Source organism: Protopterus annectens, chromosome 6.part0 (assembly GCF_019279795.1).
Source record: "Protopterus annectens isolate FY-2018-M chromosome 6.part0, PAN1.0, whole genome shotgun sequence".
NCBI classification, from domain to species: Eukaryota; Metazoa; Chordata; order Ceratodontiformes; family Protopteridae; genus Protopterus; species Protopterus annectens.
This window is the reverse complement of record NC_056737.1, coordinates 935,691,218-935,713,356: the sequence shown is the minus strand read 5'-3', so window position 1 is coordinate 935,713,356 and position 22,139 is coordinate 935,691,218. Positions and strand designations below refer to the sequence as shown.

At 41.2% G+C, this 22,139-nt stretch overlaps 1 protein-coding gene across 3 annotated transcripts in view; it reads right to left on the bottom strand.

The window, feature by feature from the left end:
- Positions 1-17,253, bottom strand: part of OTUB2 (OTU deubiquitinase, ubiquitin aldehyde binding 2) — a 365,739-nt gene extending 348,486 nt beyond the window's left edge. The window contains exon 1 of one of the 3 annotated variants that reach the window (XM_044074588.1): positions 16,931-17,253. In XM_044074588.1, coding sequence (XP_043930523.1) covers positions 16,931-16,975 — 45 coding nt within the window. In that variant the 5' untranslated portion in view covers positions 16,976-17,253. The other 2 variants (XM_044074584.1, XM_044074585.1) reach the window with 2 other exon arrangements.
- Positions 17,254-22,139: the final 4,886 nt, after the last annotated feature.

Here is a 22,139-nt window from a genome sequence, read left to right as displayed (position 1 = left end):
TTCGACACAGTCTCCCACCCCAAGCTTCTCTCTAAACTTACCGAACTTGACCTCTCTCCATCAACTACAAACTGGTTTTCTAGTTACCTTAATAACAGACACCAATCTGTTAGATGGCTAAACTCCTGCTCCCGTTTCCTACCCATCAATACAGGTGTACCCCAAGGATCCATTCTAGGCCCCCATCTCTTCAAAATCTTTACTAACAACCTACACTCTGCCTGCAAAACCTCATCTCTGATCCAATATGCTGATGACTAGTCTTATTACCACCTCTGACAACCCAGCTGACCTTCTCTCTCTTACACAATCTTCTTAACTCCACTGAACACTGGCTAATCAACAACCAACTCATTGTTAATCTAAAAAAAAAAAAAAAAAAAAAAAAAACTTTTCCTGGCAAATTCCATAACTCATCTAAAAACACTCACCCAAAACGTTTAAGAATCAGTAGACAATCAACTAAAATTCGACCATCATATTCAACTTTCCATCAAAAAGACGCACCCAAACTTAGCCTTTTGTATAGAAATAGAACATTCTTATCCATCAACTCAAGAACTACTCTAGCTCAATCCTATCTCCTCCCCTGCCTACTCGATGCTTCCCCAGTATTTACTCACTTCCAAGCAAATCTGTTAAATAAACAAACTTATAACCAGATCACAAGATTTGCCTGTAACTTACCCTATAAAATCCCATCACTGCCTTGCCCTTAAACAAATACATTGGCTTGAATTCCCTCAATTACTACAACTTTGTCAGCTCCAGATTACACACTCCCTACTATACAAACTAAGAAACTGCCCCTCTCTTAACCACCCTCCTATCCCTGTACAAACCCTCACGACCTCTTTGTAGCTCTGCCCAACAGCTACTTGAGTCCTATAGACCTAATAAATCTATAGGTACATTCTCTACAAAAGCTCTGTATCTCTAACATGGAACAAGTTCTCTACCTCCATATGATCCATCCACTCTCCCTCTCTTTTCAAAAAACAAAATAGTTCTTTAATTCCTAAGTCATCCTCCTGTACCTGCAACCTTCCTACCTAACCTCTACCCACCAAGTCTCCTCAGTGCTTTACCTCCAGCTCCTACCCCACCTTTATATCGCTCTTTTTCTATACCAGTACTGTGTTTTCCTTCCTTTTATCTCTCTTATTTGATCAAAAACGGTCTCCTCTCCCTCTCTACCTACATGTTCTCTCTGCTTCCTATATTTTTGCATATTCCTTTGATACTGATGTTATACTGCTAACCTACAATTTCTGTAAACACTTTTTTCTGATGATTCACTGTAAACCGACAATTTCTCAGCTTTGAATTTATAAGAATTGTTAATTGATTTTTTTTTTTTGCTGCCTTTTAATTACTTTTAGGTATGTAAACTATGTATTGTTCGTTTTGTATGTGGAGCTTTTCTCCTTGGGTCTCCACTGAAAATAGGCCACCAGCCCAGTGGACTAAGCCAGTTACCAAAAGACAAATAAATAAATAAATAAAACTATGTTCTTCATATTGATCAGTGCTGCAGTAGCCTTAGCTATATGGCTACATTACCACAACTAACTATATTTGGGAGGCGGACGGAGAAGGGCCAAGGAGCCCCTGGCTTATGCTCCTAACAAAGCACAATCTACTCCCAGAGAAGGAATCCAGTTTACAGTGTTTTGTTAAAGTATGTACAGAGGACCAAGCAGCAGCTTCTAGAATGAATGGACCAAACTAACAGCGAAAGGATAGACTAGTAATACAACAAGCAAAAGGCTGTTACTGACTGCAAAGAACCTCCGAACAGTAAAAATTCAGACTTTATTTGCCATGAGATTAGCGCTTTTGTTTCACAACATGTAAAACTTCCTCAGATAAAATACCAAACAAAATAGTCAGTGTTTAAATAAATTTAAAAAGTCACATGATAAAAATTGTCGGCATTAAAGTGATAGTGTGCAGCTGACCCAGATACTCATTAAATAAAACAAACATGTTAACATATCTCTTGGAGTTCTCATATGCTTTTAAACCCAAGTGCATAAAAACATTTACAAACAACCATTTAAGGCATTTAATTTAAGCAGGGGTGCTATGGTAATATGGTCATTCAGCCCTGGCCAGTATTAAGAATTAAGGTACAATTGCCAAAAAAAGTTCTCTTTTTTTCCTAACAAAACTGACCAAGGACCCCCCCCCCCCTGTTCATTAGGGGCAACTTTTTTTCCAACATGAAAAAGTTAAAAAGGTGCCTTCATGCTCTTTAACATGTTTTGCCTGTGCATTAGTGCTTTTACTTTTCCATATATCATAATCATGTTCATAAATTTCATCACGGAGCTATGCTCCATTTTCCCCACATTAAAGCATGGCAGAGTTGACAAAGTGCTATGTAGCCCAGCCCTGTGCTTTCATAATCAAACTTACATTTAGCTAAAAGCATCTTCCCCATAATATTAATTTGTTCGCCCTCTAAAATGAATTCACAATATTTACATCTCCCACACATTTTTAACCCTCATGGGCCCAAAGTTAGCTCTTTTTCCCTCCATAATGGCTTTTAGGTTCGTACCCGTTTTATAGACTATAAGGGGTCTATCCCCAACCTTTTCTCCGCTACAACTGTACTCTCTTATAATGTTCTAGTTTTTTTTTTAAGAATATTCCATATCAGCCCACTATCCAAATTAAAAACCATGATGAACGCATTACCAAATGGTGACAAATTTTGTTCCATGCCTCCATCAGTGACACACATTATTATTGTCATTCAATACCCCTTTACACAATAAAGGGGATATCCTCTTTTTGTGAATATGCCTAAAAGGTTTTGACATTCCCCTTCAAAATCATTATCCCTAGTGGTCATCCATGCATTCTGGACCAACTACTCCTTAATAACCACTCTTTTTTGAGAATATGGGTGAGCATTATTATAATGCAGTAATGTATTTTGAATAAGTGGGCTCTCGGAAAATATTGGATGTAAATCTGCTGTTGGTACTATCCTTTTCTAATAAAAATATCAAAGTATGACATATTTTCATTACCTATTGTATGTGTAAATCAGAGGAAAGTAGAAAAGTAGTAGTCATATTAATATAACTGAGGAAGCCAGTAATAGCTTCCCTATACCCCTTTCACAAAATAAAGATATCGTAGGTACCATTCAAAGGTTCTCTGCAGTCATTAACGGCCTTTTGCTTGTTATATTACTAGTTTACCCTTCTGCTATTGGTTTGGTCCATTAGTTTTTGTTCTCTGGGCTGTTATATGGCTAATGAATCTCCTTTGCCTACACCGTGTTTGTTTATGGATAACCCTGGTACTGATTTACAACGGACAGTCGGCAATCTGAATCTTCTTATCTAGCAGTTGACCCAGAGGCTGGATGATACTGCTTCTACCCATACTTCTAGTATCCCAGGAATTAATGGCGGGAGCCTTTATGGGTTAACTTCTCTTTGGAAAAAGGATTTGGCAACAATTTTAATAGATTGCATCATCAAAATCAACCCACTGAACCAGTGAGGTATTGCCCCGGGTCGGCGATGTTCTGGTTCTTTACAGACTGGTTGCAGAATAATAATTTTTGTTTTGCAAACCCTTTGGCACAAGGGCGTGACATCTTGACTGAATGAATAAATTTGATTATAAATTATTGAAACTAAAAAAGCTTCAATGGGAAAATGCCTGTCTCTTGGAGAATTTAAGGCTGCAAAGGGTCCCCTTAGGGCCTTAGACTGTGGCATTACCCTACAAGTATGGAGAAGAACTCACGCCTACATCGAGAACTACTACTATCACCTATTTGGAAAACAAGGGTGTGAGTATATGGAGGTTGTGGTCAAACATAATATAAAGTTGAGTGAAAAACGTACGACTGAGGTGAGTGTCCTTAACAGTGATATCATTCACGACTTAAGATATGAGAACTATAAAATGGAGCATGCTTGTATTTATAGTAGCATTGAAAAACAACTCCAACAAATTAGTGCAATTAAACTTAAGAAATTGGAAAGGAACAGGGTGGAATATCAACATGAGATGGCTTACCATGACCCTCCTGACTCCCAGCTTTGGGAGAGGAAATACTTTTGGGCCTCATACTCTTATCACAGACCAGGTTGAGGTTGCGTGTGTGTTACTCGAGTGGAGCTTGACTTACGGATATGCAGTAGCCCCATCGAGGCAGGGTCTGAGATTGCTTTGTATGCCAGACAGAGGTCACCTCTGAGGAGTCTGTATGAAACTTAGTAGAGGGACAGGGCTTTTAGTCTGTGTAGGGTAGATGTTTCTGGATTCTTCTGGTGAGGAACCTCTGTGGTCCCTCCAGCTGCTGAATGTGTTTTGCAAGGTACATGCCAAAGGTGACATTGTACTCAATAACTGGCCTTATTAGGGAAGAATACAGGGATGTTATGATCTCCTTGTCCCTGGATGGGATACCCTTATGTATGAGGTGCACCATACAGAAAGCTTTCTGTACAACAGAAGCAACATTGTGGTCAAAAGTCAGGTTGCTATCAACCTGGGTGCCCAAATCCCTCATGACTGATTAACAACAACATCCTAAGCATGCAAAGTGATAACATGTGGGGACATCACTCTCCCCAAAAGGGATGATGATACATTTTTTTGGCATTCAGCTTGAGGCCTTTATTCTGGCACAAGTCATTTGTTTGGGCGAGACCCTCTTGGAAGATGTCCACATAACTTGAGGAATTGATGACCACACCCAGCTTGCAGTCATCTGCAAACCTAGTCAGCCATAACCCACTTGTTTTGGCCTGCACCTCAGAGAAGTATATCCTGAATAACAGAGGCCCCAAGACCAATCCCTGGGGTACGCCGGTCATTACGGGTCTACTGCTTGAGGCGGCTTCTCATATTTTGATTAGGTGAGTTCTATCAGTGAGACAGTTTGCTACCCATCTGATAACATATGGATTAGCACCTAGTTGAGAGAGTTTGTCTACTATGCCCGAGTGGGGAATAGTGTCGAAGGCCTTGGCCAGGTCAAGGTATGCGGTGTGCACCATCTTCCCTTCGTCCATGGCTTTGGTGACGGTCTCAAAGAGGTCAAACAGATTTAACAGACATGACCTCCACTTGACAAAGCCAAACTGTGTGGGGTTGAGTGTTTGGAGGTTGCCAATGTCGCTGTTAATGAGGTCCATGATAATCTGTTCCATGGCCTTGCAGATCAAGCTAGTTAGGCTGATGGGTTTATAATTTCCTGGATCAGTGGATGCTCCACCTTTGTGCAAAGGGATGACAGTGACTGTTCTCCACTCGGCTGGGACAAAGCCGGTACTCAGGCTTTGGTTGAATAGGGTGCCTAATGGTGCTGCAGCTTCATGCCCGAGTTCATGTAGGATGCAGCCAGGGATGCTATCGGGTCCCATGGAGGCTGTATTTTTTGCCTTTGAGAGGGCAGTGATAACCTGTTCCCTAGAGATAAGGGGAGGGGAGCAGGTACTGGGGATGTCCTGATTTACTAATGGGGGAGACAGAGGGGTGAAGTTTTCACTGAATCTGTCAGCCGTTGGCTATATCTACAGCATATGTGTATGTGGTGTCCCTGACTACCAGTTCTGAACAGATCCAGATGCTTCCTTTGAGACTGCGGACATAACTGAAGAAGGCCTTATGATTGTCTCTAGTAGATGTGGCCAATTTGGACTCGAAGTTGGCTTTAGAGGATCTCACTAGTGCTCTTATTTGCTTGTTCAGGCTAAGGAGAGATTGCTTCCAATTAGGCACCTGCTCCTTCATGGTCCTGGACAGCAATTGTTTTTCCTTTTGTTAAAACATAGTTTATTTATTGCAGATGTCCACCAGACAGGTTTACCCTTCCTTGCGGAGGATGCCAATAACATATCCAATCGTGGATTTTCAGTTGAGGAGATCTGAGCAATTAAAGGACAGCCATCAAAGGAACCAATGGGAAACAGGGGAATGGGGTACATCTTCAAGAATGAACCACAGGCAAACAACCAACATGAACAGGCCCCTACCTGTGAACCAATGCAATCGTCAGCATGATGGACGAAGGAGGTAAATGACTTATATGCTGGTTCTGCAGATAATTTCCTTTTTGATACACAGTGACCTGTTTGTGGAATTATCGAAAACAATGACATGGACTTCAGCATTTATAATTATTCTGAGGTACCTACTAATAACCTATATGCTGACCTTTTCTAAAAGGACGTACTTTTTGCGCCATCTTGGAGAATCTATATCTTCAGGAATAGAATCTTTATTGTTTCATGACTTTGAGAAAATGGGGCAACAATTTAGATTATCTAGCACCTTTAACCTACCCCTGCATCCCTCCTTGGATTTTTTTGAAAGAATTTGTGAACTTGATTTTCATAACCTGTTGGGCAAACATTTGCAAAATAGAATTTCAAACGCGTCTCCTGAAGATCTTGCACTAATTGATTTTATTAAAAGCCAAAACGTAAGAGTCATGAAACTGGATAAGGGGGATGGGTTGGTGATTATATCCTATGAGGACTACAATAGATGGATGCTATTGTTATTAGAAGGAAAAGCATATGAACCTGTCAGCAAAAATCAATTAAATATGGCTTACTACAGAATCAGGATTCAACTTAAAGATTTATCGTGGGAAGAATACCTATTGAACACTTTAACTATCTTAATGTTTCTTCTCTCTTGGTTCCTATGATCTTTGGGCTTCCAAAGATCCATAAGGATATTCAAAATCCCCTGCTGTGTCCAATACTGGATGGGTGAGGCTCAATTACGATTGCCGTGCTCGATTCCCGGATAATAATTTGAAACAACTCATTACTGAGGAAGAATATATATTTGCCATGACTCTTGGCATTTCTTAGAGAAAATAGTAGGGGTGGAATATAAGGAGAATGATATATTTGTTGCTACTGATGTTCATGCCCTTTTTATGGTCATCCCGCAACAGACTGGTGTTCTTTGGTTCACTGACTATTTAGGTAGGAGGGGGGATCCAGCAAGATAAAATTAATTTTTATGAAGAGCTCCTTGACATTATTCTTTTGAATCATTTTATTTTATTCAAAGGGAATGTTTATCTACAAAAGGAAGGAGTGGCCATCAGGTCACCCTGTGGATTCCTTTTCACCAACATAGTTATGTTGCAATGGGAATTCCAATATGTGGCTAGATGCCACTTTTCTTCTCATTTTAGGTTCCATTTATGATATCTTTATTTTGTGGAAGGGGGAGAGGGAAGCTTATTACTAGCTTCCTCGATTACATTAAAATGACTACTACTTTCCTCTTATTTACACATACTATAGGCAATGATCATATTTTGATATTTTATTGTAAAATGATAGTAACAACAATAGATTTACATCCAATATTTTCTGAAAGCCCACTTATTCAAATACATTACTGCATTATAATAGCTCTCACCCATATTCTCAAAAAAGAGGGGGTTATTAAGGGGCAACTGGTCTGAGCCACACTGACGACCACTAGGGATAATGATTTTGAAAGGGAATGTCAGAACCTTTTATGCATGTTCACAAAAAGAGGATATCCCCTTAATTTAGTTGAAGAGCTAATTCAAGAGGTCAGTCATAAGAGAAAAATAGGCCATTTTGGCCCTTTATTGTGTCAAGGGGTATTTAATGACAATAATATTGCAACCTGTGTCACTAATGGAGACACAGAACGAAATTTGTCACCATTTGGTAATGCCTTTATCACTTTTTTTTAATTTGGATAGTGGGCTGATACTGAGTATTCTTAATAAAAACTGAAATATTATAAGAGAGGACAACTGTACCAGAGAAAAGTTTGGAGACAGACCCCTTATGGTCTATAAAAAAACAGTACTAACCTAAAAGCCATTATGGAGAGAAAAAGGGCTAACTTTAAGGGCCCATGAGGGTTAAAGTGTGGGAAACATAAATATTGTAAATTCATTTTAGGGGGCAAACAAATTAATTTTATGGGAAAATTTTTTTAGCTAAAGGTAAGTTTGATTATGTAAGCATGACGCTGGTCTACATAGCACTTTGTCAACTCTGAGAATGCTCTTATGTGGGGAAAACCAGTGCGCAGGCTCTGTGATCGAATTTATGAACACGATTATGATATACAAAAAAGTAAAAGCACTAATGCACTGGCAAAACATTTTACAGAGCATGAAGGGCACCTTTTTAAAATTTTTCGTGCTGGAAAAAGTTGCCCCTAATGAACGTGGTGAGGGAAGGGGTCCCTGGTCAGTTTTGTTAGAAAAAAAAATAGAACTTTTTTGGCAATTGTACCTTAATTGTTACTGGGCGGCTTTTGGCAATTGTACCTTAATTCTTACTGGGCGGCCATGGTGGTGCAGCGGTTAGCATTGTTGCCTCACAGCAAGAGGTTCTCTGGTTCGATCTTCGGCTGGGGGGCCTTCTGTGCGGAGTCTGCATGTCCTCCCTGTGGTCGCGTGGGTTTCCTCCGGGTGCTCCGGTTTCCTCCCACATCCCAAAGACATGCTGTAGGTGGACTGGACACTCTAAATTGGCCCTAGGTGTGACAGTGTGTGGGTGTGTGTGCCTTCTGTGGAAGGTTGGGTGCCGGGGCTGGCAACTCAACACTGTAAAACTCCACTGCCAATCATTGGCGGACAGGTGATCCGCTGTGGCGACCCCTATCCAGGAAAAAGCCGAAAGAAGAAGAAGTAGTACCTTAATTCTTACTACTGGCCAGGGTTGAATGACCATATTACCATAGCAGCCCTCTGCTTAAATTAAAAGCCCTAAAAAGATAAAAAGTTAAATGGTTGTTCATAAATGTTTGTATTTACTTATGTTTAAAAGTAGGAGATTTTTTTAAAGAGATATGTTAACATGTTTGTTTTATTTAATGAGTTTCTGGGTCACCTGTGCACTATCGCTAACGATGGCAATTTTTATCATGTGACTTTTTAAATGTCTTTAAACACTGAGTGTTTTGTTGGATATTTTATCTGAGGAAGTTTTACATGTTGTGAAATAGTGCTAATCGTGTGGCAAATAAAGTCTGGATTTTTACCATTTGGAAATTGTTTGTAGTCATTAACAGCCTTTTGCTTGTTGTATTACTTTTAGAATGAAGCCAAGGCCCTGGAAGAGTGGGCTTTGACCTTGCCTGGAATAGATTTGTCATGGTGAGTATAACAAAGATAAAACCCTTAGACAGCCATGGAAACACACTATTTTTGACACAGGTTGTCCTTTCCTCTTACCTTCACATGAAATGAACAACTGACCTGAAGATCTGAAAGATTTAGTTCTGTCAATATAATATCTCAGATGTCTGTGAACATCCAAGGTATGGAGTATGCCTTCTCCCTCATTTTTAGGTTCAGGAAAGAAAAAGAAGAAGTGGATAGTTTGGCTTAAAGTAAACTTGGATACCACTTTAAGCATAAAAGGAGGATCAGTTCTCAAGGAAACTCTGTCCCTAAGGAAAATGAGGTAAGGTTGACTCACCATAAGAGCTTCCAATTCGGATACCCTTCTTGCAGAGGTCAGAGCAATCAGTGGAACAGTTTTCCAAGTCAGCCAGATTAGCTAGTTCAATGAAGCAAGTGTTAGCTCCTCTAACACAAAATTAATATCCCAGGGAGGTGCAACCATTTTACTTGGAGGCCTGTTACGCAAAACCCTTTGCAAGAACATTTTGACATGAAACTGCTTGAAAGAGGAGGATCCATGGGCAGACATGCTGAAATGGCTGATAAATGAACTTTAATAGAAGTGGTGTAGATCCCTTCATTGAAGCGACTAACCACCAAATCCCTATTCATTGAAAGCTAAATCTGAACGTTCATTTATGTGATTTTTTTCCCAGGGGAAAAAAACTAGAGGGCCAATCTAGTGACCATCAAAAAAAATAACATTATTTAAAACCCACCCAGGTGTAGGGCTGTGGCTCCCACACCCACTAAATATACCATCTCCAAGATTGCACTACAGTGGGGAAAAGAGCAAATTCCTGATCATGGCAGACTAGTTTTTTTTTTTAATTTGATAAAATGAACTTGAAAGATTTATCTTTCACTGAATTAAGTTCAATGAATAGGATTCAATTGTTAGTCACTTTGATGACGTGATATAGACCCAATAGAGGAACAGGAAAGGCCATAGGATATTAACTCACTCAAATATTGTAAACCAGGAGAACAATTAGCCCTAAATGGGTGCTGGTTATGTTGTTGGCACCAACATGAAAATCTTTTCCATTTGCTAATATATGATTTTCTAGTGGCAGGCTTTCTTGCCTCCATTAGCATCTGCTGCACATCCTCAGTAAAATGGTGACTAAAAGGAATCAAGATCCTACAAGTCTAGGCAGTCAATTGAAAATGATGTCAGTGTGTATGAAACACCCCTGTTCTTGTGTGAGTAGATCTAGTCTGCAGGAAAGCTCGTTGCAATTGTCTCTAGCCATTTCAAAAGAAGGGAGAACCAAGGTTGGTTGGGCCAGAAGGGAGTTACAGTGATTGTGGGGGAATCCTTCTGAATCTTTGGAAGTACACTGAGTATTAATGGAAAAGGTGAAAAGGAATCCAGAATCATTCTTGTCCAAAGAAAGAAAAGGCATGTGTCTTCTACGCCTTCTTGCAAGAAGTCCTAGAACAGAGTTTTGCCAGTTGATTTTTCAGAAAGGAGGCAAACAGGTCTACTGAACTCCCCATAGATGGATCAAATCCTGGAAGATCCCCAATCTAGTTTCCATCTGTGACAGACTGCCCTGGTCCTGCTCAGCTTGTCTGCCATGCAGTTTTGCTCTGATGGCCTGCAGGACGCCTGTAAAGTGAGACTGTGCTGTGAAGCTAAATCCCAAGCTAACATGGCTAGTCTGCAAAGGGGGTATGACCTGGTTCCCCCTTGTTTGCTGATGTACCACATGATTGTGGTATCATGCATAACCATTTGAAGAGGTCCCAGGGAATAAAGGTGTTTCACTGAGTCGAGTGCCTTGATCAGGACAAGCATTTCCCAGATATTTATGCGTTCGCTTCGGTCTTTGGTGTCCCATACACCCTGCACTTTTATCCCTCCTGAAACTGTTCCCCAAGCAAAGTCCAAAGTCTCTGTGTTGACTGACTGCTTTGGAGCATGGAGGGAGAAGGGAAGACCTGGACTGAAGGATATATGTTGTCTCCGCCCCCCAAAATTTTCTTACCCCAGTACTGCAATCTGAAAAAATAGAGGGTGTTGATGCTGGGACCAAAGGAATTTCAGATACCATTGTATTTTTCACATGTAGAGTCTTGACAGGGGTATAATGAAAATACTGGATGCCACGAGATCCAAAATCTTGAGGTATTCCCTCAAAGTGACCGAAGTCCTAGTGGAAAACCTGAGAAATAGATCTAAATAAAGATGTTTTTTTTTTCCCTGTGGAAGAAAAATCTCTTTGGACTGAGGTGTCTAGTTGATATCCCCGGAACACAATACTGTGTGAGGATACACTTTTGAATGTTCTCCTGAAATCCTAATTTGTGCAAGAGATCTTTAACCCAAGTGAGAGATTCCTGATATTGTGAAATAGACTCTGCAGAGATAATCTGCAGAGATAAGCAAGTCATATAAATATGGAAAAATGTGGATACCCTGTAGCCTGCAATGAGCTATAACTGGAGCTAGACACTTCATGAACGCTCTTAATGCAGTGGATAGTTCAAAGGGTACGGCAGAGAACTGATTAGGTGAATCAGACACACAAAACCTAAGAAATGCATTAATAGGGATGTAATGTAAGTTCCTGCTACCAAGAAATTTGAATGAGGAACAAGAGATAACAGATTGTGAAGTGACATAATTTTGAATTTGGTCACTATCACATACAAGTTTAGGACACAAAGATACAGAACTGCTCTCTTTGCCCTAGGAACATCCCTGAACAAAACCTCTTTCCCACCTACGAAGGAGGAACTAGCTCTATCACTCCTTGGAACAGCAGGTCATGAAGAACCAGAGGAAACAAAGAGTCTGATCTGGAGGATGATGAATGACCCCCTGGAAAGGTCAGAACCCATTTGTTTGAAAAATGTCTAATGCAAAAGAGAAAAAAGGAGCGTCTGAATTTCTGGAAGAGAAAAGGGGTCAGGTTGGCAGGGGCCCCAAGGTCTCAAACAGCCATTCAGACTTGTTAGACGACTGTCCTTGGTACTGTCCTTGGTTTTGGGAGGTTTGAGGCTTCTTTTTTTAAACCTCTTTGCCACTTCTTAAACATCTGTTTTCCTGAATTCTGCTGAGGCTGTTTATTCTGTTTTTGCCTAAACTGGATGAGGAGAAAGAAAATCCCTTGGAGCATTTTGTAAAGGTGGGCTGAAAATTCCTAAGAGATTTCTTGGATCAGCTTGTCCCTTTCATCACACTTTTGATTAATGCTAAATCTCTAACCAAAGTAGAATTTAAAATCTCACTTTTACATCATCTGTGAGGTTTTGAGAATGCAGCCAAGGAAACCTCTTTAAAATAGCACCAGTGGACAAAGCCCTGGAAGATGCATTAGCAGAGTCAAAGACACACTGAAAACAATGAGTAATGACCTGTGCAAAAGAAGAAACTAAATTATTTAAAGCAGATTTTTCTTCACAATAAGAAAGTGTAGGTAAAACATTCTTCACTGTTTCACAACGTCAGAACAAACTTTATATATATGAGCCTGAAAATTTAAAATTCTAAAAATCAACTTGCAAAAGTGAATGTTCTTTTTCCCATACCCATCAATAATGTTCTCATCCTTATTAGAAAGAGTAGGATCAAATTAACTGTACATACATATTATCGCAACCAGATTTTTTATAATGACATGCAATTTTAACTGTTCTCTTGAAACGACTGTATATATTAACACTGCACAAATATTAAGAACTTTGAAGCAGGCAATTAAATAATTCAGCAAGATCAATAAGTATATGCAAGTACAATGCATGTAAGCAATGTAAATTTATCTGTACTGGTAAAAATGTTGCTCTGGCATGGCAGCAACTTTTCAAATACTATGAAATGCTAACGCATGGCAATGCTGACTGCCTGCAATGCTCGGTGATTTCCATGACTGACTGCAATGGTCAGTGATTCTAGGGCAAAAACATTTTATGAGGGACAGGAGAGGTAAAAACGGGGAGTGTGGGGAACTTCCCTTTTCAGTGATAGCATTTTACAGTGATACAGAGAAGCCATGGCAGAAGAATAACTACCTAAACGCACCATGATCACTCAAAATTTATGCTGAGCTGTAGAAAGTATCAACCCAAACTAAGCAACTATGAGTAGTGGTCTTTTGGTATACGTAATTCTGACGAGCTGTCCTCGCAGCAAGGATGTTCTTCTACTAGCACCCATGTTCATTTCAGTTCTCATTAACTTAATTGGTAATGCACACTAAACAGGAAGAGGAATTTTGCTGTTATTCCGGTTCCTGCTGCCTAAGCAATATGAAACAATAGTAGTTAGCACTTTGAAAACCCCTTTTCAGTATTACATACAGTTGTTTCCCCAAGAACAATGAGAATTATGCCTCCGTAAAAATCTGGTTGCGATAATACACAAGTACCGAATTAACTAAGGGCTTAGCAGCAGTGGAGTCAATTAGGGCTATAGCTGTTGGATCAGGTTTGGTAATAGTGTATAAAAATTTAAAAGACTTAGGATCCTTATGCATCCTATCTGCCTTTTTAGGAACAGCTGACTGATAATCAGGAAAACTGAAGCCAGTAAGACACACATTGTCTAAAACAGGCAGGACAGGAGGAATGGGTGTAGATTCTCTAAACTCCTTCTGTAACAGTTCATAGTATGAGAAACCTGTGTGTTCTCCCACTGAAAACACCTTGACAACTCAGAGAAAGAAAAACCCCACAGGGAGAATCAGAAACTGAGCTCTCCTCTGAGACGGAATCAGAAATCTGAGGACAAAACCCTGAATCTATCCCCACATCTTCCTGTTCAGATTCAGAATACTGAATCTTTTCAGGAAAAGAGGCATCCCTCTTTCTTTAAGCAGAAACTACTGATCAATAGCCTGAATTAAACTCCGAGGCCATGCCAGGAACCACTCCTATAAAAAAATAAATAAAAATTGAGGAGTAAACATGCTTGGTTTTCTGTTTTTTTTTTTTTCTGACAGGGAAAAAAATGGGGCCAACCATGTTACTAAGGGAAGCTGCTGCTTCCCCCAGCGATGGTCACAGCACTCTGACATAGGGAAACCGCTGTTCCCTCTCCCAGGACTGACATGAGTGACTCTCCTTTGCCCACTAATGGGAATACAAGAGACAGAGGATGTGGCTAATCCCAGTCCACAGTGGCTGTAACTGCTACACCAGAGGGATCCTGGGTTAAAGATGAGTGGTCTGAAGTACAACAAATGGCCACAGCAGAGTCACTCACCTGCAGCTGAGGCAATCTAATAGCATGCTGTGGTGGCAAAGGCTGTTTGCTTAACTTTTCCTTTTTGTGGCTGGAAGAAGGGCTAAGCATGGGACTGACAATTTGTTCCGTGGTCAAGTAAAAAATGGTACCTCTTTCCTGGGGAAGACAAGGAACAAATGCCAGTAAGACTACCAGGCCACAATAGTTACTTTTTTTTTACAGAAAAAAATACAGTTAAAGGTTGAAACACTATGGCAGCCTCACAATGAAAAAAAAAAAAAAACAATTTCTCCACAGAAAATATGTTATCAGTTTATAGTGCCTTCAAAATAACAGAAAAAAACAAGTGCTCCATTTTAAAAGTAAGTTATAGTCTTGAAACACCCTGTTAAAACACAACAATCTTCTTCTTTCGGCTGCTCCCATTAGGGGTCGCCACAGCAGATCAACTGTTTCCATTTCTTCCTGTCCTCTGCATCTTGCTCTGTCACACCAACCACCTGCATGTCCTCTCTCAACACATCCATAAACCTTATCTTAGGCCTTCCTCTTTTCCTGTTACCTGGCAGCTTCATCCTTAGCATCTTTTTCCCAATATACTCTGCATCCCTCCTCAGCACATGTCCAAACCAATGTAATCTTGCCTCTCTGGCTTTGTCTCCAAACCTTCCAACCTGGGCTGACCCTCTAATATACTTATTCCTAATCCTGTCCATCCTTGCCACACCCAGTGCAAATCTTAACATCTTCAACTCTGCCACGTCAAGTTCTGACTACTGCCTTTTTGTCAATGCCACTGTCTCCAACCAATATAACATAGCTGGTCTCACTACCCTCTTATAGACCTTCCCTTTCACTCTTACTTGTACTCATCTGTCACAAATCACTCATGACATTCTTCTCCACCCACTCCGTCCTGCCTGTACTCTCTTCTTCACCTCTCTTCCACACTCACCATTACTCTGAACTGTTGATCCCAAGTACTTAAAACTCATTCACCTTCACCACCTCTACTCCCTGCATCCTCACCATTCCTCTATCCTCTCTCTCATTCACACACATATATTCTGTCTTAGTTCTGCTGACCTTCATTCCTCTTCTCTCTAGACATATCTCCACCTCTCCAGGGTCTCCTCCACCTGTTCCCTACTCTCACTACAGATCACAATGTCATACACAACGATCTTAAAATAACTTTCTTGAACAGGAAAGTAATAAATCAGTAAATAAAAGAAAATGGAAGATCCCTCCCAAAAAGAAACTTATCTGCCCAGCAAAGGTAAGCACAAACTGACCCATCAATTCTTGAAAGCCGTACAGGAGTGTACTCTTCAGTAGTAGGAAAGCTCTGAAGGGTTTGGTGCCCAAACCTGTCTTTTGGTCAGCTTAGTTCAAGCTGCTTGGCAGTTTGGACATGTGGAAGATGTCCTGAGACTTTGGAAGCTGGACAGCTGTTATACAGGATAGAGCCCACATATAGCTAAGGCTACCACAACAGTGAACAATATACATCTAATCAGTGCTTGGGGTGGGTCTATGTTTGGCTAACAAATGTAAAAAACTGAACAGCTAAATATCGAATGGTTAACATCGAACGGAACAAATATCGAACAACTTCTGCAAAAAGAAATCCATCGAATGGCCATAGCTGACCAATATGATTAGATGAATATGCGTGCATCTTAATTACAATACAGGATGATGATGACTAGGGCCATTTTTAAATAACAATTGTCAAAAATTCCTGCTTATGCTCTGTTTAGCCCACTGTCTCAGCGGTGGGAAAGGGACACACACAGTGCCATTAACCAGGCAAAGCAAACATGTATGCACAGAGAAATACTGAAAAGCATTGTGTGCTGCATTGATGAGAGTGTCAGAGCAAAGAAGTAACCAGGAATATTCCTCATACTTACGGAGTACATTTTTTTCTGAGCAACTCAACATTTGGAGAGATGTGTAAATGCTCTTAATATCTGAGAGGGGGCAGCAGTATGACATTGCGAGTACAAAGTTCAAAACAGAAGTGTCTACGTGGTTTAGTGTTTTCTTTCTTTGCTCTTTTATTTATTCATTATTTTTTTTCAATGACCACAACAGACTTTCCTCGAACCATGCCTGGACATGCATCAAACAAAGCAACATAAACCAATGTGGGGAAAAATAACCGACTGCTGATGCAAACAGAAATTTAAACTTAATGCCACTTATGTTACTACTGATAAAACGTCCCTTTCCCTTGTAGTCCTATATGGGTATAGTCCCCTTGCTAATAAAAATACACTATAAAAGAGCCATACTACCACTGAGTTTTACGCAATAACGAGATAATCAGCAACAAAACTGCCACGATTGCAGTTATAATTTCACAGTAAAACAGATCATGCAACTCATTACAACTTTATTTCCAACCAGAGCCCACTAATTCTATACATACTATACTATTTAAATACCAACTAACCATTACATAGGCAATCAACCGTTTAAATGAAGAGCAACTTGCCGACGTCTATCCGTATTCCCCAAAACCGAAAGTAAACACGCCCCTTACTTACCAACTTCCGCGTTGTAAGTCTCAAGTCTTGCCAAACAGTTTCCATGACAGCCTTAATTTGTATTACAAAAAAAAGTGGTTTTATGGAATTTCGTTTTGCCAGCTTACTTTGTCACAGTGTCGAATTGTTTTCTTATATTTAAATATACATATAGAAACTTGCAGTAAAAGTATATGTATTTTCAAATCAAACCGTACTGTACGCCGTACTCGTAACATCTCCATCGGATACTTGCTTTGCTTCCAATCAGAAGCCAAAAAGGCGATTCTAAATGTGGTTAATTACTCTTTGCGTTATTTAAAATTAGGAGTAAAAGGCCAGTACAACTGTTAACAGAACTCAGAAAATGTAAATTTGTAACACGTGTTTAAACACACCCTTTAATTGTTACCGTGTTGCTTTGTACCTTTTGTAATTTGCAAATGACAGTACGTATGTAAATAAATAACACAGCTGAGCGTATTACAAATACTCTTTAAAAGTAACTGTGGAGTCTAGTATCCCCCAAATCAAATCCAATAAATAATAACAAAATAAGTGTAAGTGCGTGTTAACCCACCACTGCAATGCTTTTTAGGCAGCAGTTTGCATCGCTCCCCACTACCATCACCAACCCGTACAGATCACATAAATTGTTTGGACAGTGGAGAGCGGCACACTAGTTGTATGATTTTTTGGAATGACTGTGTTTTGCATGTACATATTCATTATCAGTCATATCAGCTATCTCATGCATTAAAACTTAAAAATACACTCTTATTATGTATCTCTTGCCTTGAAAATACAGACTTGACAGTAATAGGTAACTGACTAGCAGCAGTGTCTGTCAAATGCGTAATTGAAGGTATTTAACTAGCAATAAAATATAACCCTTCAACTTCTTTGCAAGAATTCTGGTCAAAGCTAAAAAAAAAAAAGTAATGGGTTCTGGGGATACACATCTTAGCCGTCTCTGTTTTTTCAGGAATGTACCCAGTTTCAAGACTGATTTACCCCAGCATATGATATACCTATTTTTGGAAGTATGTCCCTGTTTTCAAGCTTTATTTCCCCTTTCACACAATTTTGTGGCTCCCGCTCATCATAGGATTTTTTAAAAGATTTCTAGTACACATGAAACTACACTAAACAGGTTCATAGGTTCATACTAGGCTATCTACCCTAGGGCATTTACAAGCCTAGCCAGAGTGTGTTTGGCTTTCGTCACCCATTTTAAATTAATTTTGCTATGCCCTTTTTCGAGGTTAGTATACTGTGCCTCTAACAGTGACACAGAAGTGATACCCGGGGTAAACCTACGATCTCCCATCCACTCATCAAGATTCCTCTTGAAGAGAGTCAATGAGGGACTCTGCCTAACCTGGACTGGGATTTTATTCCAGAGTGAAGGGAGCCTCTGGGTTATGAATCTGTCCCTCCAGCATGTCCTATTTATTTCAGTGCTGAGGTTCAAGTCTCTCGAGCGTGTAGCTCGATGGGATTTGGATTTTCTGAGGTGCAGCATGTCCATTAATTCCGGGTTGGACATGGCTTTATACGTCAGGCACAGATCGCCTCAGAGCAGGCAGTATGCCACTGAGTAGAGCTGGAGTTTCTTTAACCGGGCAGCATATGGCATCTGTTTGAGCCCTTTGATCCTCTTGGTGAGGTACTTTTAGGGTCTTTCCAGTTGCTGCAGGTGTCTGGTAAGGTACATCCCAAAAGGGGCATTGTACTCAATTATGGGCCTGATGAGGGATGAGTAAAGAGGCACAATGACCTCCCCTGATCTAGATGTGAATCCCTTCATGATTTGGTGGGCTATATAAAATGTTTTTCTAACCACTTTGGCCACGTGGTTGTCAAATGAGAGATTGCTATCAACTTGGGTCCCCAGGTCCCTAATTACTTCTTCTGTACTTAATGGATTACCACCTATGTGGTAATTTGTGGGCACTTTGTTTTTGCCAAAGGGGATGACCATACACTTTTTGGCATTTAGCTTGAGGCCATGGCTCTGGCACCAGTTGTCTGTTTCTATGAGGCCCTTTTGGAGGATGCTTGTGTCGGCTGGAGAGTCGATTATGACGCCCAGTTTGTAGTCATTTGCGAACTTGGTCAGCCACAGTCCTTCCGTGTTGGCCTGTACCTCCGAGAAATATATACTGAACAAGAGATGTCCCAGGACTGAGCCTTGTGGGACGCCACTTGTAACTGGTTTGGAGTCTGACATGGCTCCAGCAATTCTAACCATGTGGATTCTGTCCTTGAGCCAGTTTGCAACCCATCTAGTGACATAGGAGTTTATATTTAAGCTGGTAAGCTTATCTATAATGCCTGAGTGGGGTATTGTATCGAAGGCTTTTGCGAGGTCCAGGTAGGCTGTGTGGACCACCTTCCCCTTGTCAATGGCCTTGGTGACTGTTTCAAAGAAATCGACCAGGTTTAAGAGGCAGGATCTGCCCTTAACAAAGCCGAACTGGGTAGGATCCAGTGTCTGTAGGTCCCCAATATCTTTATTTATGAGGTCCATGATGATCATTTCCATAGCTTTGCAGACCAAGCTAGTCAGGCTTATGGAGCGATAGTTTCCAGGATCCGTTGAGGCAGCACCTTTATGGAGAGGGACCACTGTTGCTGTACGCCACTCTTTGGGTACATATCCTGTAGTAAGGCTGAGACTGAACAGTAGTTTTATGTTTGGGTTTAGCTCTTCTTGGAGTTCATGTAGGACGCAGCCCGGGACACCGTCTGGTCCCATTGATGCTGTGTTTTTTGCTTTGGAGAGGGCGACTCTTACCTGAGCATCTGAGATGTCAGGGGGGCAGCACTCTGCTGGGATAGATATTTGCCCTTTTGGTGGGGAGGGGAGGAGAAGTTTGTGCTGAACCTGTCAGCTAGGATGTTGGCAATGTCTGTGGGTTCGGTGTATTTTTTGTCATTTTGGACTAATTCTGAGCATATCTGGGAATTCCCACCCAGTTTCCTAACATAACTAAAGAAAGCCTTGTGATTATCCTTAGTGTCCTGTGCAATTTTTGTCTCGAAGCTGGCCTTAGATGATTTTATGAGTGCCCGTAGTTTTTTGCTAATACTGATCAGAGATGCCTTCCCTTTTTGGGATTTTGCTCTATCATGTAGTAGCTTCCTCCTTCTATTGTAGAGTTTGTTTATGGCTGGGGTCCACCAGACAGGACGTCTGCCTTTGGAGGATTGGGTCTTGGTTTTATTTGGGATTGCATGATCTATGCATTCCTGAAGGTGTTCTTAGAATGCGTTAATAAAGGATTCTGTGGTCTGGGCCATATTTTCCACAGGCCCGGGGGCTTTGAAGGATTCCACCTCTGTTTTGAGGAGTGTGAAATTTGCTTTAGAGAAGTTTTTCACTGTGGTTTTCTTGGCAGGGGGTGGGGTCGGGATGTGAATATCCAGTGAGATTAGTTTATGATCTGATCTTACCAGTGAGGGATACACTTCTGGTCTGGAGCATAGAGTCCCCATGTTGGTGATGATCAGGTCCAGTATGTTTTCCCCTCTTGTGGGAGTGGTAACAAGTTGTTCCATAGCATTTGAGTTTATAAATTCTAGGAACCTTTGGGCTAGGGTGTTGGAGCTAGAGTAATGCTCCCAGTCTATGTTTGGGTAGTTGAAGTCGCCCATTATAATGATGTTTGGAGAGACCTTCATATTTTCCAGTGTTCTCAGGAAGGCCGAGTGGGGTTCCTGGGTTTGGGAGGGTGGTCTGTAGCAGGCTATAAACTGGAAGGCAGTTTTACCCACTGTTAGTTGCACATGGATAGTCTCTGATGCTTCGTGCTGTGCCACCAACCTAGAGGTGTGGGTATCTTTGACGAATATTGATACTCCCCCTCCTTTTGTGGTTCGGTCCAAGTTTTGGGGCCGAAAAGCATGGCATGAGGTATAAACTGGTAGTGCTGGGGTGCTCTCGGGAGCCTTGAACCAGGTTTCTGTTACTGCACAGATATCGATGTTCTCCATGCTAAGGAGAGTTTTGAGTGCGTGCATCTTGAGGTTTAGACTTCTGGCATTGAGTAGCATTACTCTTAGTTTCTTATCCCTTGTTATACCTATGGAGGTGGGTTTGTCTTTTGAGCCTTGCCTAAAAAAGGCACTATGGGGGTAGCAAGAGCCTTCGCCAATATCTGAAAGCCCAGGGGAGACAGGTGCAAGCCGTCCCTAGCGAAGCATCGTGGCTTGTCGAGCATGTCATCCCGGGGCATTGGATCCCCTTTGAATGACACCAATACTTAAGCCAATTGTTGAAATTGATCATCTTGTCTTCATATTGTGGCATCATTCTTGGTGAGGGTAAGATGCTACTCAAGGTCAAGGTCATACCGGCCTGGGCTACATGCTCAGAGAGCTCCTCTATGTCTCTTTTCATGTAGTCCAGGGAGGTATGTCTCAGGTCATTCGCACCAGCATGGACAATGACTGAGTCATATTTGTACTTGCCTTGGAGTGACCTGAGTGCTTGTGTTATGTGGCAGATCCTAGCGCCCGACAGGCAGCTCACTGTGACCTTCTCCTTGTTCAGCCTGGTGAGCGGGACGTCAGTGTGCCTGACGATAGAGTCACCTATTACAAGTGTATCAGGTGCGTTGTTTAGCCTTAAGGGCTGTGACTGTTCGGCGCACTGGCTTTGTGAGCTATGTGTTGCACGTGTTTTGATTTGGGGTAGCGGTTGCTTGGGTGTCTGCTTTGGAGGTCTCTGCTGCTTAGGCAGATTTTTATTTAGAGCCTCCGAGTATGTTTTTGTGTGTTTATGTGTTTGGTTTGCTGTCGTGGTAGGTCTATGTGAGACTGGAATTGTAGTGAGTGTGGTTTCCTTCTCCTCCTGACTGGTTATGCCAGTACTGAGTTGAGAGAGCTTAGCCTCCAGTTTGGCTATATGGTTGCATCTCTCACATGTGTTGGAATTTGTTGGGAGGAGGAGAGGGTTGTCTGTGTACATGTAAATGGTGAACATACAAGCAGGGTCGGCCTTAGCTGATATGGCGCCCTAGGTGAAATAGTGCTCTAGTGCCCCTTAAGCCCCACCCATACCATACTCATGAAACACCCCTATGAGCCACGCCCACAGGTAGGTCACTCCCCAAAAAAGCCACTCCAGTCATTCACTCCCCAAGAAAGCCAGTCCAGTCATTTTCTTTAATTATTTAAATGCATAGAAGAAAGGATACCTTGTAATGTAGTTTAAACTGCAAGT